Source organism: Syngnathus acus, chromosome 4 (genome assembly GCF_901709675.1).
Source record: "Syngnathus acus chromosome 4, fSynAcu1.2, whole genome shotgun sequence".
Classification (NCBI taxonomy): domain Eukaryota; kingdom Metazoa; phylum Chordata; class Actinopteri; order Syngnathiformes; family Syngnathidae; genus Syngnathus; species Syngnathus acus.
In genome coordinates this window covers 9,006,930-9,020,852 of record NC_051090.1, presented here as the reverse complement: position 1 = coordinate 9,020,852, position 13,923 = coordinate 9,006,930, and the positions used below count along the sequence as shown (strand labels likewise).

Below are 13,923 nucleotides of genomic sequence, written 5' to 3'. Positions count from 1 at the left end.
TTGCATACTACACCCAGTCATACCTCTAATGGCAGAAATTTACAAACAGCTTATATGTATCTTATATCCACCAACACAGTGTATTTTATTTTATGTGCATCAGAGCTCATTCTTTATTAACTTATTGTATCTCCATTATAATTCCTCTCCATTGAGGTTTCCTTTGTTTGTTTTTTCCTGTTCTCATTCTGCCCTTCATCAACATTTCCCCTTTCTCAACTCTCTCCCTCCTTCTCTGGATTTCGACTCCCCGTGGATCCTGTTTTGTTCCTTGACTCCAACACTGTGATAGAAGAATTTCTTGCCACAACAACTCTAGTTGTTTTATACGTACTTGTAGGCACACACCTTGTTACGCGATTCTTATTTTGTGTTAACTAGGATTGTGATGTGACAATGTGCCAACATCACATCCTATCACATTAGCTGATGGAAAAAAAGTTTACATACTAATGAAGTGGGTTACTCCCCGCCCCTTACCCTTCTCCAAACCTCCCCACTCCTCTGTTGAACTCTTTGCTCCTCTGTTCCCTTCCGTTCTATCCACTCCTTTAATGCTTTATTCTCTACCTTGTATCTCTTCCTTGCTCTCCAATCGTCTTTTGTCTGGGCATGCTAGCGACCCTTCAGTTATATTCCTCTATGCATTTTATCTCAATTTTTATATCTGATTTTGTTATCATTTATCCTTAATTTACCTCGATCTATTTATGCATGCTGTCTGTGAAACTGATAGCTGCATCTATCAATGGAACCGTGTCAGATCTTAATAAGGCTTTGTCCAGTGGATCTACCCTAAACCACAAAAATCTCATTAAAGTTTCTCATCTTTAAGGTTTCTAGTTAGATGTAGGTGACGAGTGACAATCAGTATTAGAATATGTTCAGATCCCCAGACCCCAGTAACCCGACACTTCCTATGCTATGGGGGAAGCCTCTAATGGCTAACTTCCTCTGTGGCAGAGTGGACAGGAAGTACCAGGTTGCCATGTTGACCTTATTGATAGTACTACTGTATCACAAGGCCTATTTCTTCACACTTTGATAGGCTGTGATCAGGTTATGATGAAGTTGGTTATGAACTGCAGTCCAGCTCCAAAGATGAGAAACTCGTAATAGATTTTTGTGTCTATAATTGTGCTGTGATGGGTCAAACATTGGTCAATGGAACCTTGTTGCTATGGATCGTTGCTTTCTTGTTAATCTATATTGTTGTTGAAGCAGTTCTGTTAGTTTAGTTCCTTCTTCTTATTTGTATATTTTTACGTTTTTGAAAAGTCTTTTTAGTTTGTGTTTTGTTCCCATTACAATGTTAAACTTTTTTTGTGTTAAATACTTCTACGAGAAGGGTCCATTTTCATCGACATATGTTGTTACTTCTCTTTCTGCTTTGACTCTCTTTGCGCTGTTTGTCATCCTCTCCTCATGCCTCCTCTCAGTCCGACGGGTGCCTCCTCGCTTCTCCATTCCACCAACGAGTCAAGAAATTATGCCTGGTGGGAGTGTGAACATAACATGTGTGGCGGTGGGGTCCCCCATGCCTTACGTCAAGTGGATGTTAAATTCAGAGGATTTGACGCCAGAGGATGAGATGCCAGTGGGTAGGAATGTTCTTGAACTGAGCAGCGTTCGTGAGTCAGCCAACTATACCTGTGTGGCCATGAGCAGCCTTGGCATCATTGAAGCTGTGGCGCAGATCACTGTCAAATGTAAGCGATAACACTCAGTGAGAAGGAAATACCGGGGATTCATGAACAATGTATACAAAATACGCCTTTTTAGATTAGATTTTTTTAATTGTCCTGTTATCTTTCGAATCAACCACTTTCTTTCCAAAGTCTTTTTTTTTTTTAATTAATCACTGAAAGTTAATCACAACTTTTGTCTTGTTACCATAACAGCTCTTCCGAAGCCTCCAGGTACTCCTGTTGTTACTGAAACCACTGCCACTAGTGTGACTATCACCTGGGACTCCGGCAACCCTGACCCAGTAACCTACTACATCATCCAATATCGTGCTAAATCCCCAGACAGCAAATACGAGACTGTAAATGATATCACCACTACACGTTATAGCATTGGTGGCCTCTACCCCAACACAGAGTATGAAATCCGAGTTTCAGCCGTCAACACAATTGGCCAAGGTCCTCCCAGTGAACCCGTGGAAACCAGAACTGGTGAACAAGCCCCTGCCAGTCCACCTCGTAACATTCAGGCCCAGATTATATCCCAAAACACCATGATGGTACGCTGGGACGACCCGGAGGAACCAAATGGGCAGATTAAGGGCTATCGAGTTTATTACACCATGGATGACTCCCAGCCTATGAGCCTCTGGCAGATTCATAATGTCCAGGACAGCATTATCACCACAATTCAGAGCCTGGTTCCTCAAGAGACTTACACCATCAAAGTCCTAGCATTTACGTCAGTCGGTGATGGACCCTTCTCAGAGCCGATCCATGTCAAAGTGCTGCAAGGAGGTAAGAAAATAAATTTTACTATGGTTAAAACACTGCATATTATATTTAATTATACGTATGTATCCGTACATACTACAAACAGTCAATTGACAGTCGCCCAATTGTTTCAGTTCCTGGCCAGCCGTCCAAATTTCAAGTTGGGGATGTATCCGATACTAGCATTGAACTGACCTGGGAACCAGCCTTTGACAAAGAAGGAATTATAAGTTATGAACTTCGCTACACGGAGGGGAATTTCGGCTCTCAGGTAAGCATTTCAGTGAAGCACACAGCAGAGATCAAGGTATACTTATTCCATCACTGATGATGATGACGATTATCTTTCTCATTGATCATAGATCAAGAAAACATTTGGACCTGCATCTTCGTATATTGTGGAAGGTCTCCGCCCAAACACGGAGTATCACTTCTCTCTGGCAGCGATCTCCAACAAGGGCATTGGAGCGTTCACCAATGACATGTCACAGAAGACCTTGCAAGCCAGTATGTAGCTTTTTGCCAATATTTCTACTCTATTGTGCCTGCTTAACCAAACATATTTTTTTGCAAGAAAACACCATTGACTATGCATTGCAAATGATATGTTCTCTGGTGCTGAATATTGCGTTGTTTGAACAATGTTTTCTTCTTAGACATAACAGGATTCAAAGCCAAGCTGTGTGGATTTATATTTTTGAATTTGACTCGTTTCACCATTTATTTTTTTTATCTTGTGCATTTAGATGTACAGTGCATTAGAAATCGCTTCATTTGGTTGAATTTAGACGGACGGAATCTGATTTACCTTATTGGATAATACGGCTGTGGTTCCAGGTGCATAGGAGTCTCCTCTACACCTAATCAATCTGCACTTACGTGTCCCAGTTGTGTTACTAGTTTCTGCTTTACTTTCTTGTTGCTTTTCTTTTGGAATGAGCAAGTGCACTTTGATACACATGAAAACACAAAACGTCAACTCTGCTCTAAATCCACCAAGGTTCTCTTATGAACTGGGTCACAATTGGGAATGATATATGGGAGTTTGATCACCAAAGAAAAACTGTCCACCAAATATATGCCTCCTGAATTCCTGCCTACTTCTGCGAAGATGGTTTCACTTGTACGTATTACAACAACCTGATCAGTTGTTGTCCTTAATTGCTGTTATTGCCCTTTTAAAGTCGGCATTTATTTCTAATTCTTTAATTAATGTTACTTTACCTTCCCCTCGTTATGCTTCAACATGATGATATAAATACCTCCCTTACCTACTCTTTTAAAGACAAAATATCCTGACATGTCTATTACGTGATATTAAAATGTATGGGGTGTTGATACTCAAACAGTTGCAAAAGTTAAATAGATACATATATAAATGTCATACTAAAAATGATGCTCTAATTCCCTTCTACCACCATTTGTGATACTAAAATGACCAGTGCATAGGAGAACCATGGTGAAGGAGTAGACATCCTTTAACACATTTTCTGTTTCTACCAGTGCAACTTGTTGGCTGCCCCACACTCCAAAATCTGGGCACAGGAACTTTGAAGCAACCACCTCACTGTTCATTTTTTTTGTTTGTTTGTTTTTATTTCTGAGCAGCAGAGCTACACAGACAGTGCAGCTTCACCGAGGAGAGCGCCAGTTGCATGCGGCAGTCACTCTTACCCCCCCAGGGGTGCTATTATGAATCTAAATCATTGCATTGTTGATCGTTCGAGGCATGAAAATATATTTTATATTCTTCCAGCTTCATTCCTCACTTGGTGTCTCTTGGGTGTCGTTGTCCATCTTCACCTGTCACTGTCTGCTATTTCCTTAGCTGTGTTTTCTTCCCTTGAAAGATAAACCACAACCACATTGGGCTGGATACACACTCCATCCTACATCAGCCTATTCTGACCCCCACCCCCCGCCTCCCCCATCCCCTTCTGTCTTTGCCACTTGTTCCTCTGCGAAAAGGAACATACTAAGCTCTCCTTGGAATGAATGGCCTTGCTCACATTCTGTCCCTTCCCTTGTATTGAAATTTTTGAGTTTATCCTTTTAGTTACCTTCTGTTACTTTATTGGTTATTCTGATGGATTAGTTTGACGTTGTGTCAAACTGTAGCCTGCTGCTGTTTATTTTGTTTATTTGGTTGTTTTTTTTGGGGAGGTCTTGCCAGCTGCAAGCATACTGTAGTTCCACATACATGCTGAAAAAGTACGAATGGTCCAAGCCAGAATTAGAGAAAGGGAGCTTCTCCACTCCACAATGGATAAAAAGGATAACCATAATTTTTATCGGAGTGTCGGTCCATATTTGTTGAGCATCTTTTTCTTAAATTTGCATCCTATTTGAGTGCTCGCTTTTACCTAGTTCTCCACCTTTTCTATCCATTCACGGTTCTGCCTTTTGCCCGTGAACTCTCCCAGGAAATATTGTTTAAGGGGCGAATGTGGGAGTCAACACTCGGCTCTCAAGGGATTCTCGTTGGGAGCTTACTGTGTAGGTCAGAGCAATCACAGTCTAAAACAGAGAAAAATATAAGTGACAACAATTTAATCTTTTGGATGCCAGAAGGTAAGTGTCTTTGTGGTTGGAGGGATTCAGTCTGCCATTCCTGAAAACCTCCCAGAGATACCTGATTCTCAATCTGCTTTTAACACATCACAGTAATCTTTCCATTTTAGCAGTGTCACTGGTATGTTAAATCATATCATGGTGACATCACTGCTAAGTGGCTTTCTATTAATGTCAGAAACTATAGTGCCTCTATATATCCAAGCTTGAGGGAAGATATAATGTCGGCCATATGTTTTATGTTAAAACTAGTGATGTGCAATTGTCAGTGGCATACAACACAGAACAAAAAGTATGCTGCTGTATTCCAAGGCAGACTGAAATTCTTCACCACTAAGTATAAACAAAGACATACAAGTATGAAGTAATTGTCCAGTATCTGTTTTATGAATACAAAAAAAGTTAATGTTTATGCTCAATGGAAGAGGCATCACCCGGGGCTATTGTCATGGGGACCACTTTGTCGAGAATGTCTAGTTATAAATTGTATTATTAATTGCCTTTTCACCTTTCAATTACAATAGCCACTTTGGGCTTCTTATTTGTTATAAGATGAAATGAATAAAATAGATCTCATATTACTGACAACAGTGGCCCTCATTGAGAAGCAGCAAGGCCTCTAGGGTTAAGGTGTCACAGTCGGCCCAGATCGTGAGCCTATTTAATGTGAGACTGTTCAGACGAGGCTTGATTGGGTCCACAATTTGAGAAGCGGGCAGGCTCCCAGCGTCCCTCACGCTCTTACCCAGTTTTAAGACATGGTAATAGGGCATGAGTTGTATCCTGGGAGTAGGTGTTAGCGGACTGCAGGGCCACAAAGTCACAGATAGAAATCCCATTTCATAGCTTCAAAATTAATTTCATGGTTTGCTATGAGCTCTGACCCATTCCCTTGGATTGTTAGGCTTTATGCGTTTAGATTATACCTCGGAACTGCCAGTAGCCAGTCGAGCTGTCTCTCAAATTAAAGCAGTGGATTCTAAATCCTCCATATTTAGCCAAACAAGCCGTTTAGCCTTTCCACTTACTGTAATTACGAGAGGTTTTTAGATGTATTGGAGCATTTGTTTTAAATACAGCAGGGGCATTTGGAATCAAGGAAGATTAATTTTATAATGATCTCCAAATGTGACCATGCTGCTCATTGACACTGCTGATGAAAACACATTTCCCATGCAGGCAGTGAGATTTGCTTTTTCGCTGATTGCAAATTCTTTTTTTTTTTTGTGTGGGGGACATCCAATGCTGGCCTGGCTAGATGAAATGTTAAACTGTACATGCACTATGCAAATTAAGCCAGTTTCAACGGTAGGCAATGCGGTTACTAGAAGCGTTTGGTAGCTTCTGACCGGCCGTAGGACCATTGCGTAAATCACTTATGTTTGAAGAATTCAATTTGATCAGATTCCAAGTTCAGTATAGGTTTTTCAAACTCTGTCACAGTGCAGTGTAAGCTATTCATGTGACATCCCGAGTTGACAGACTGCTAAATATCTTTTCTTGACTCATATAATAAACTACAGTTTACAGTTCTAATTGGTATCTCCAAATCAAATTTTTAGCAGGTGATTGAATTGTACACTTGTAAAATTATACAGCACATTCCCACCATGAGCTACTTTAATTTAATTGCTTCCCTGGTGTCAGATTAAAAAATAATTGGATGTAGACATTACAAATGATTTGGCATGAAACTTCCATAGAAGTTTCAAAAAAACCCTCAAGTTAAGAAGTACCGAAGGTTCTCGTTTAGTTCTTGAATCCATAATCCTACTGCTGGTCTTGTTCATGGGTAATGCACTTTATTAAAGCTCTGCCACAGCCAGTTTTAAACCATCATCTGTCTAGAGGAAGCCTGTGCACAGCGATAGCCTGTGCACTGTCACATTCACAGCCTCTTTACTACATCACAAAGACTGAGGACTGAGCAATCATTGTTGATGTGGAGAGTTTTGCAAATACAACAAAAGTGGTGGAAATAAGCTCAAAGGCTCCAAATCCAGTAAGACCGAAAGGAAATAAGCCCATTGGACACGGGGAAGGGATTGCGAGGTCTTGACCTATTTGTTGTCTACCACTCGCAAACTCTGGTTTTTATTTCATGCATTCGTTAAGTTGGTTTGCAAAAAGTGACAATGCGGTCATGTACAATACAATATCATTAACCTTTAATGAGTATGTACCATTTACAATCAATCCAAGGCGTTTCTCCTTTGTGTCATGTAAGCTAACTACCCTGGCAGCTTCACAAGTTTAATAAACAAATGATATGAAATGGGATTCATTTAAACAAAAATAAATGAGTGTGTTGTGTACCTTGCTAACTCCTGTAGAAGCCTAAAGCCTCCCCTCTCACAGTCTTGTGGACCCTTCCGGCCCAAACATACATGAGTATTAAGCAGCCCTGGCTAAAGCAAAAAGCTGAACCTCCCAAACTCTGAAAGTGGATCCAAAGCTGATGTCGACATCACCCAAATTAAAGTGCAAAATTGAATTGAACATGACTCAAACATTTCTTAATTGGCTTTAATTAAAGGAAGCACTTGCTATAGTCTAGGGCTGGTAGTAAGAAAGTCTTTAAAATGTAGTATTTGTGGGAGCCAGGTACGTATGATGCAGACAATTTTTGTTGTCATTTTTTTTTTCTTCCTCGTTTTTTATTTTTTGTGCGGTTGTGTGGAGTATTCTGTTTGTCCCATGTTTTCCTATGTTATTATTTTGAATTAACTATTATATTTTTTCGAGTGACATGGGTTACATAAAAATTAATCTCCCAGTACCACTCTCACGTTTATGATTTATTCCATTTGAGTTTTTGCGTGTGGAATGGCTTAAATTTTGTTGGTATTTATGTCATGTGTTGGCAGTTGTACTATTTTTACATTCAATGTAATAATGAATGGTGCTTAATGTAGTGATATACAATTATAGCAGCGAAAGGGAAATGTCCCTTTTTTTTTCTACTTACGAAATGGTTAAAAGGATCAATGCAAGGCATGCTGTGTAACTAACTACAATATTTGGAATTGTTTCCAGATTGGAAGCGAAAAGTATCAAGTTAAAATTTGGAATTTCACAAATAGGTTTGGGTTTTTGCATTTTAGATACTATTAACATGATTTTTACACATGGAAAAAATATTGTAAAGAGGGAAATACTCAAAAGAATTAATCGTATGACAGCCATTTTTGTCAAAACAAGACGCCAGGCCTACACCAAGAAGTAAAACTCAAGGATCACAGTGGAAAAAAAATGATCCAAATGCAAAAAAACTGAATAGATCAGCTCAAATTCAACTTGGAATATTTTTATTTGACATCTGAAGGGTTGTTGAAGCATCTTGATTCATTATTACAATAAATGTTTCCATCACTCCATTTATGTTCACATTTCTTAATCCAAATTTTACATTCTTGTTTGCTCCCGCGATTCTGTTAGTTTAAATTATTCCTATTGTTTTATGACCCAAGTTTCAAATTTTCCTTTTTATCATTTTCTTTATCTCTCCCATCTTTTGTATTTTTTTGTTTTTCACCCCACCCTCCTCTTTGACCATCCTTCTGGTCCTCTACCCCCTCCTTCTTCCCCCTCTGCCTACTTTTCTGTCCTGTCCACTTCACCAGAGCCCTCAGCCCCCCCTCAAGACATTAAGTGCAGCAGCACCAGCTCCACCACATTGCTGGTAAGTTGGCACCCCCCGCCATTGAAGAGTCAGAATGGTCTCCTGGCGGGGTATAGGGTGCGCTACCAGGTGGTGGAACAGTCAGAGGGCATCAGCGATGATGTGGAGTTGGTGGAAGAGCCCACCGTGCCTGCCACCGAAGAGCAGGTGCTTCTGCAGCGGTTGGATAAATGGACCCAGTATCGCATCACTGTGTCCGCTTTTACGGTCGTTGGGCCGGGCCCTGAAAGCGAGCCGTTAATCTGCAGGACCGATGAAGACGGTACATAAATGTCTGTTTTGTAGTAAACATGTATTTGTTTTCTTTGGGTGAGCATTCACAGAAATGTTGACAAATTGCCATACCTGCGCTACAAAGTCATTTTAGCATAGGATAGTCTTCAATGAAGCAGCCGAGATTATTTACAGTTCAATAGCTGTCTGTTATTTGAAAAATATATTGTATTGTGTGGCAAAATGGCATACATATCACAAATATTAATTTCAAATTTGTTTAGCTCCAATCAATCTGACCTCTCAAGTGTAAACATGTTTGGTAAATAACTTACAAAACAAAATATTAAAATAATGATCTCTGGTAATCAAAAATTTAAAGATTACTTGGAGTATTCAATAGTAAATTAAATGAAGGGTGAACAAATGAAAACTCAGTCAGCATGCAATGACATGGGAAATGAATGCGGGTCATTTTGGACTTGTGTTGTGCATCAAAACCTTAATTTATGTAGATTAAAAAAAGTTGAAGTTAATGTGTTTTATGTTCCAGTTTAAGCTAAAATACAGTGTGCAAATGTAATGAGTAAAACAAGTAAATTCTCAGTGAAAACTCAATGACAGAAGCTGCAGCTCAGCTATAAAACAGATAAATGGCTCGATGTGAGCCTGCCGCAGCACATGAGAATCAGACAGATGGCTAGCCTTGGCTGGCCCAAAATCTTTTCCACTTCTATTACCACGGCACTTTGAGCCTTCTGTACACCACTGATATAGCTGAAACTTTAGTCACGCTTATATTGCTTTCAAATACAAGCCTTCGTGAGTGTAGAGGATGAGAACTAAAGCATGCCTAAGAAATAAAAACAACCAATTGTCAGTGTTATTGGAAATGACACAGTCATGATATTTATACATAGCTACTGCACGAATAATGACAGAGCATATTTCTGAATCTGTGGACAATTTCTACAACTATTCCATCTTTATTCAATATGTTTTCCATGTTTCAATATTTTTTATTTAGTTGAGAACAGCTTCCATTCATTTTACATTGTATTTTAAATGCTTCCTGTAGTTCCTGGCAGCCCCCCAAGGCGAGTGGAGGTGGAGGTGTTAAACTCCACTGCACTTAAGGTGATGTGGCGGTCTCTGATGCCAGGAAAGCAGCACGGTCAGATCCGTGGCTATCAGGTCCACTATGTTCGTGTGGAGAATGGAGAATCCAGGGGCCTGCCCCTCATCAAGGATGTCATGCTGGCTGATGCCCAGGTAAGACCATCTATGTATACCAAGTGGCTGTGGACCAAATATTATTTCATAAGGTGTGAATCTTTTTTCCAATCATGGTCCTACCAGCAAACTTCCTCTAACTCAATAGTAGTGACAAGTACTGTAAGAGCCTTTTTTTCCACACACTACAAACTGTGTATCTAGGTCAGCAAAGTTACCGTGCAAATATTGCTGGGGAAATCATCTGGGTGCTCTTCCCGCTTGGATATCATTTCGTATTACTGCAATATTCTGAACTGCCTCTTCCCTTAGCGAAAACTGTAATCAAAAGCTTCACTCATCTTTCTCTGCAACATTTCCTTCATGGCTTTTATTAGGACTGTCTGGACTCTTTGTTCATATCTCCATTAAAATGATTGTGCACTTGAATCTAATGCAAGGACAAAATGAAACTGCTGCTTGTTGTAGTTCACCATGGAAAAGACTTAAACTAGCATGAAAACAGTTCACCATAAATCACTCATCCATGGCAGCTAGCAATCTATTTGTTCCCTTTTTTCTAAGTGTACACTTAAGCTTGAACATAAATCCCAACTAGAATGACTGAGCCTTTTACATTACAGTAAAAAAGTCCATACAAGAAATATATGTTTTCATTGCAATAAACTCTAATGACGATAAAATCCTTGAAAGCCTCCAATAGTGCATCTGGATTTTGCTGCATTGATGATTTAGCACTAGAAAAACATTGCCACGCCCTGCAGGCAAACCTTTTCTCAGTTCTTTTTTTCTTGTGGTATCACAAAAAAAAGCGACCTACTTCTGACTCCAGCCTTCTGCACCCAAATCTTGAATGCCACCATCGCTCACAATCCTATTTCTTCCCTGTTTGCTCTCTCTCCTTTTTAAAAAATGTTGCAATCTCTCCCATACTCTCCTCTTTGGCGGGGGTTGTTAGTGGGAAACGGACGATACAGCTGAATATGTGAGTACAAAGTTCCACTTGAGTGCTTTGTGAAGTTGGGAAGCTATAGACAGTGGCTATTGCATCAATCCGGCATGATTTTACAAACTACTTCAATCCTTTATGTGTTTGGATGGCAACTCGAGAGTTTAAAAGTGGGCACTTTGTCTTTAGACCACTGAGGAAAAACAGTCATGTCAATAGCTGATGTACTATCCACTGTCCATCGTGCCTGGAGTGATACTTGCTGTGTGTTGTTGAAACATATTGTCTTGTGCTCCCATCTTGTTTTCCCTAGTGATACTTGAAAACAGTATTAGTCTCTTCTTTGAGTCTCTTTTTTTTTCTTTTTTGTTTGAATTTGGAAACAGTGAATTTCACTCCGCATGCATGTTCCTTTTCACACAAAAGCATTCTTTAAATGCTCTTAATTTGAAAACTACCACACAAACCTTGGTTCGTTTGCATTGTGCAGAAACCATCTAAATTGCAAGACAATGCTTATAGCTCATTTAATTTTATTGACCTCCCCCATCTGTCTGCCAGGCAGCCTGTTAAAAAAGTCCATTTTGCATTCATTCACTCTCTTGAAAGATTCATAAGAATTGATCAGAAGGCTTTCTTTCAAGAGAGTGAAAGGAAACATAATGGCTGATTTAAACTCTCCTAGTGAACAGATATGATGTACTGTAGTTCAAACGCATTTATCGCAAAGTTAAATTATTGACCTGTGTATATCTAAAGGGATATGGGATACTTTGAATTTACACATCTCATATTCTTCTACCATATGGGAAACAATATTTTCACACCCAAGGGATGTGTAACAGTTGTATGCAAAGTCCAGTTCGTCAACATGAGGTGCATGAAGTTTGGTAAAAAGGTAAAACATTTACAAAAAATAATATCTTGCCCTTATGTTTTTAATTTTTCTGTAGGAAATGGTTATTGGAGGGCTCAAGCCAGACACCACTTACTCCATCACGGTGGCGGCATACACCACCAAAGGCGATGGAGCACGGAGCAAACCCAAACTTGTGGTGACCAAAGGCGCAGGTCAGTGCAACTACGATGGGACTCCTTGATGTGTGTGACAGAGGGTTTTTTAATGCAGCACATGGGTCACAGTATTGATATCTGTTCAGTTTTTATAATAACGTGGATAAAAATATTATTAAATTTTGATCTCGCCTTCTCCACCCCACGCTGAGTCAATGGCATTTAAAAGGCAGTTAACCTGACTTTCAAATTGTGAAACAAAAACATAATGTGTCTTTTCAATCAATATTATGGTGACACATGCTCAAACACAAAACTGGGGCCTCAAATTCCTGGCAAGTGTCAGATGTTACAAGTGCCAGGAGGTTGTGACATTGTGTGTGGGGCATAGGAGAGAGGTGTCACACTCGATCCTTCTGTTAGAGACGGTTCACTGATATTTGCCAGTCTGAACATGTTTCCCTCAAAGGGAAACAACACTTTTTTTTTATGATTGAAGGGTGAAATATTGTTATATATGCCATGAGAGGAAGATTAAACAGGGCAGCTTTAACCATTTGTAATCCAAGTGTAACGCATATATATGATGTCTATTGTACGTAGACCATTTTATTAAAATAAAGAAACAAAAAAAAATTAAACAAGACAAACTTAAGTCATGACAGTATGAAGTTGATGTAAAAACTACAGACCCTTGTTCAAAAGCCTAGTTATGTTGACGTAAGAAAAAAGAAGAGGAAGAACAAGATAAATCAAGTCGAAACATCCTCCCGTTTAATGTGATTTATAATCTGTACAACTCAATTGAAAACAAAGAATATTTTTTCTATTGGGAAGTAAAAATAAGTAACTGAGATAATGAGGTGTGCATGCAAGTGATGTGGCTGTGTTCAGAATTAACCAATCACAGTCAACCTCATATTCAATTGGAGTCAACATACAGTTACCACTATTTGAAGTTGACTTTAAATCTTAAGTGCCTCCGATTCGCACCACATTAAGGCGTTCGTAAAGATCTTGTCGTTGGCCTTTCATAAAATTTTTGTCATAACATCTTATATCACAAGATATGATCTACAGAGAGCTTCCAGAATCAGAAGGATCTCTTTATTCCGAGGTTTCGGTTAGGAGAAGGATACAAAAGAGGCAATGAGTATACCAAGGAACACAGTGAAGGCAGTCATCATCAACTGAATAAAATATGGCCCACATTATCAAGAACTGACAAAAAAATTATGAGGGAGGGTGCCAAGAGACCAACAGCAAAACTAAAACAGCTGCAGGATTTTTTGGCGCAAGTACTCGCTGTTTAATACGTCACAACAGTCTCTTATCCTATTTATAGGATTGTGCTATGAGGTAGTGTTGCAAGACGTCAGCATCTTGAAAGCTTGCTAACAGACATTATCTGATGCAATCCTGTTGTTACACCATATCAATGGATGTTGTGAGGTGCATGTGTGAGTTTAAAAGGAAAAGGGTGTGGCCACTTCAATGTGGAGTGCAGGAAGCAGACTTGAAATGTAAGCCCCGGTTAACACGTTGTATCTTTAGTCATTTCCTGAATACTTATTTTCTCCAGTTAAAAGCATCAATCTGATTAAATAAAGACATCCGGAGAGGTTGCATCCCTCTCATCAACTTTGCTGGACACTCAACAATGTATACAAATTGTGTGTGGTAAAACTTCCATACCTCTAGATGACGATGATGTTGAGCTAAGTTGAATTGCAAAGAACCATATTTTTACCATAAAACAATTAATTGCCACTTTTGAACACAACTTATTTCAGAGAAGTGTT

The 13,923-nt window shown here is 39.4% G+C and overlaps 1 protein-coding gene across 14 annotated transcripts in view; it reads left to right on the top strand.

The window, feature by feature from the left end:
• ptprsa (protein tyrosine phosphatase receptor type Sa) overlaps positions 1–13,923 on the top strand; it is a 164,105-nt gene that overhangs the window by 111,614 nt on the left and 38,568 nt on the right. For 9 of the 14 annotated variants that reach the window (XM_037249894.1, XM_037249896.1, XM_037249892.1 and 6 more), the window contains 8 exons: positions 1,440–1,709; positions 1,902–2,483; positions 2,594–2,730; positions 2,822–2,966; positions 8,654–8,974; positions 10,004–10,197; positions 11,117–11,143; positions 12,061–12,178. In XM_037249894.1, coding sequence (XP_037105789.1) covers positions 1,440–1,709; positions 1,902–2,483; positions 2,594–2,730; positions 2,822–2,966; positions 8,654–8,974; positions 10,004–10,197; positions 11,117–11,143; positions 12,061–12,178 — 1,794 coding nt within the window. The remainder of the gene's footprint in view (positions 1–1,439; positions 1,710–1,901; positions 2,484–2,593; positions 2,731–2,821; positions 2,967–8,653; positions 8,975–10,003; positions 10,198–11,116; positions 11,144–12,060; positions 12,179–13,923) is intronic. The other 5 variants (XM_037249904.1, XM_037249905.1, XM_037249906.1 and 2 more) reach the window with 2 other exon arrangements.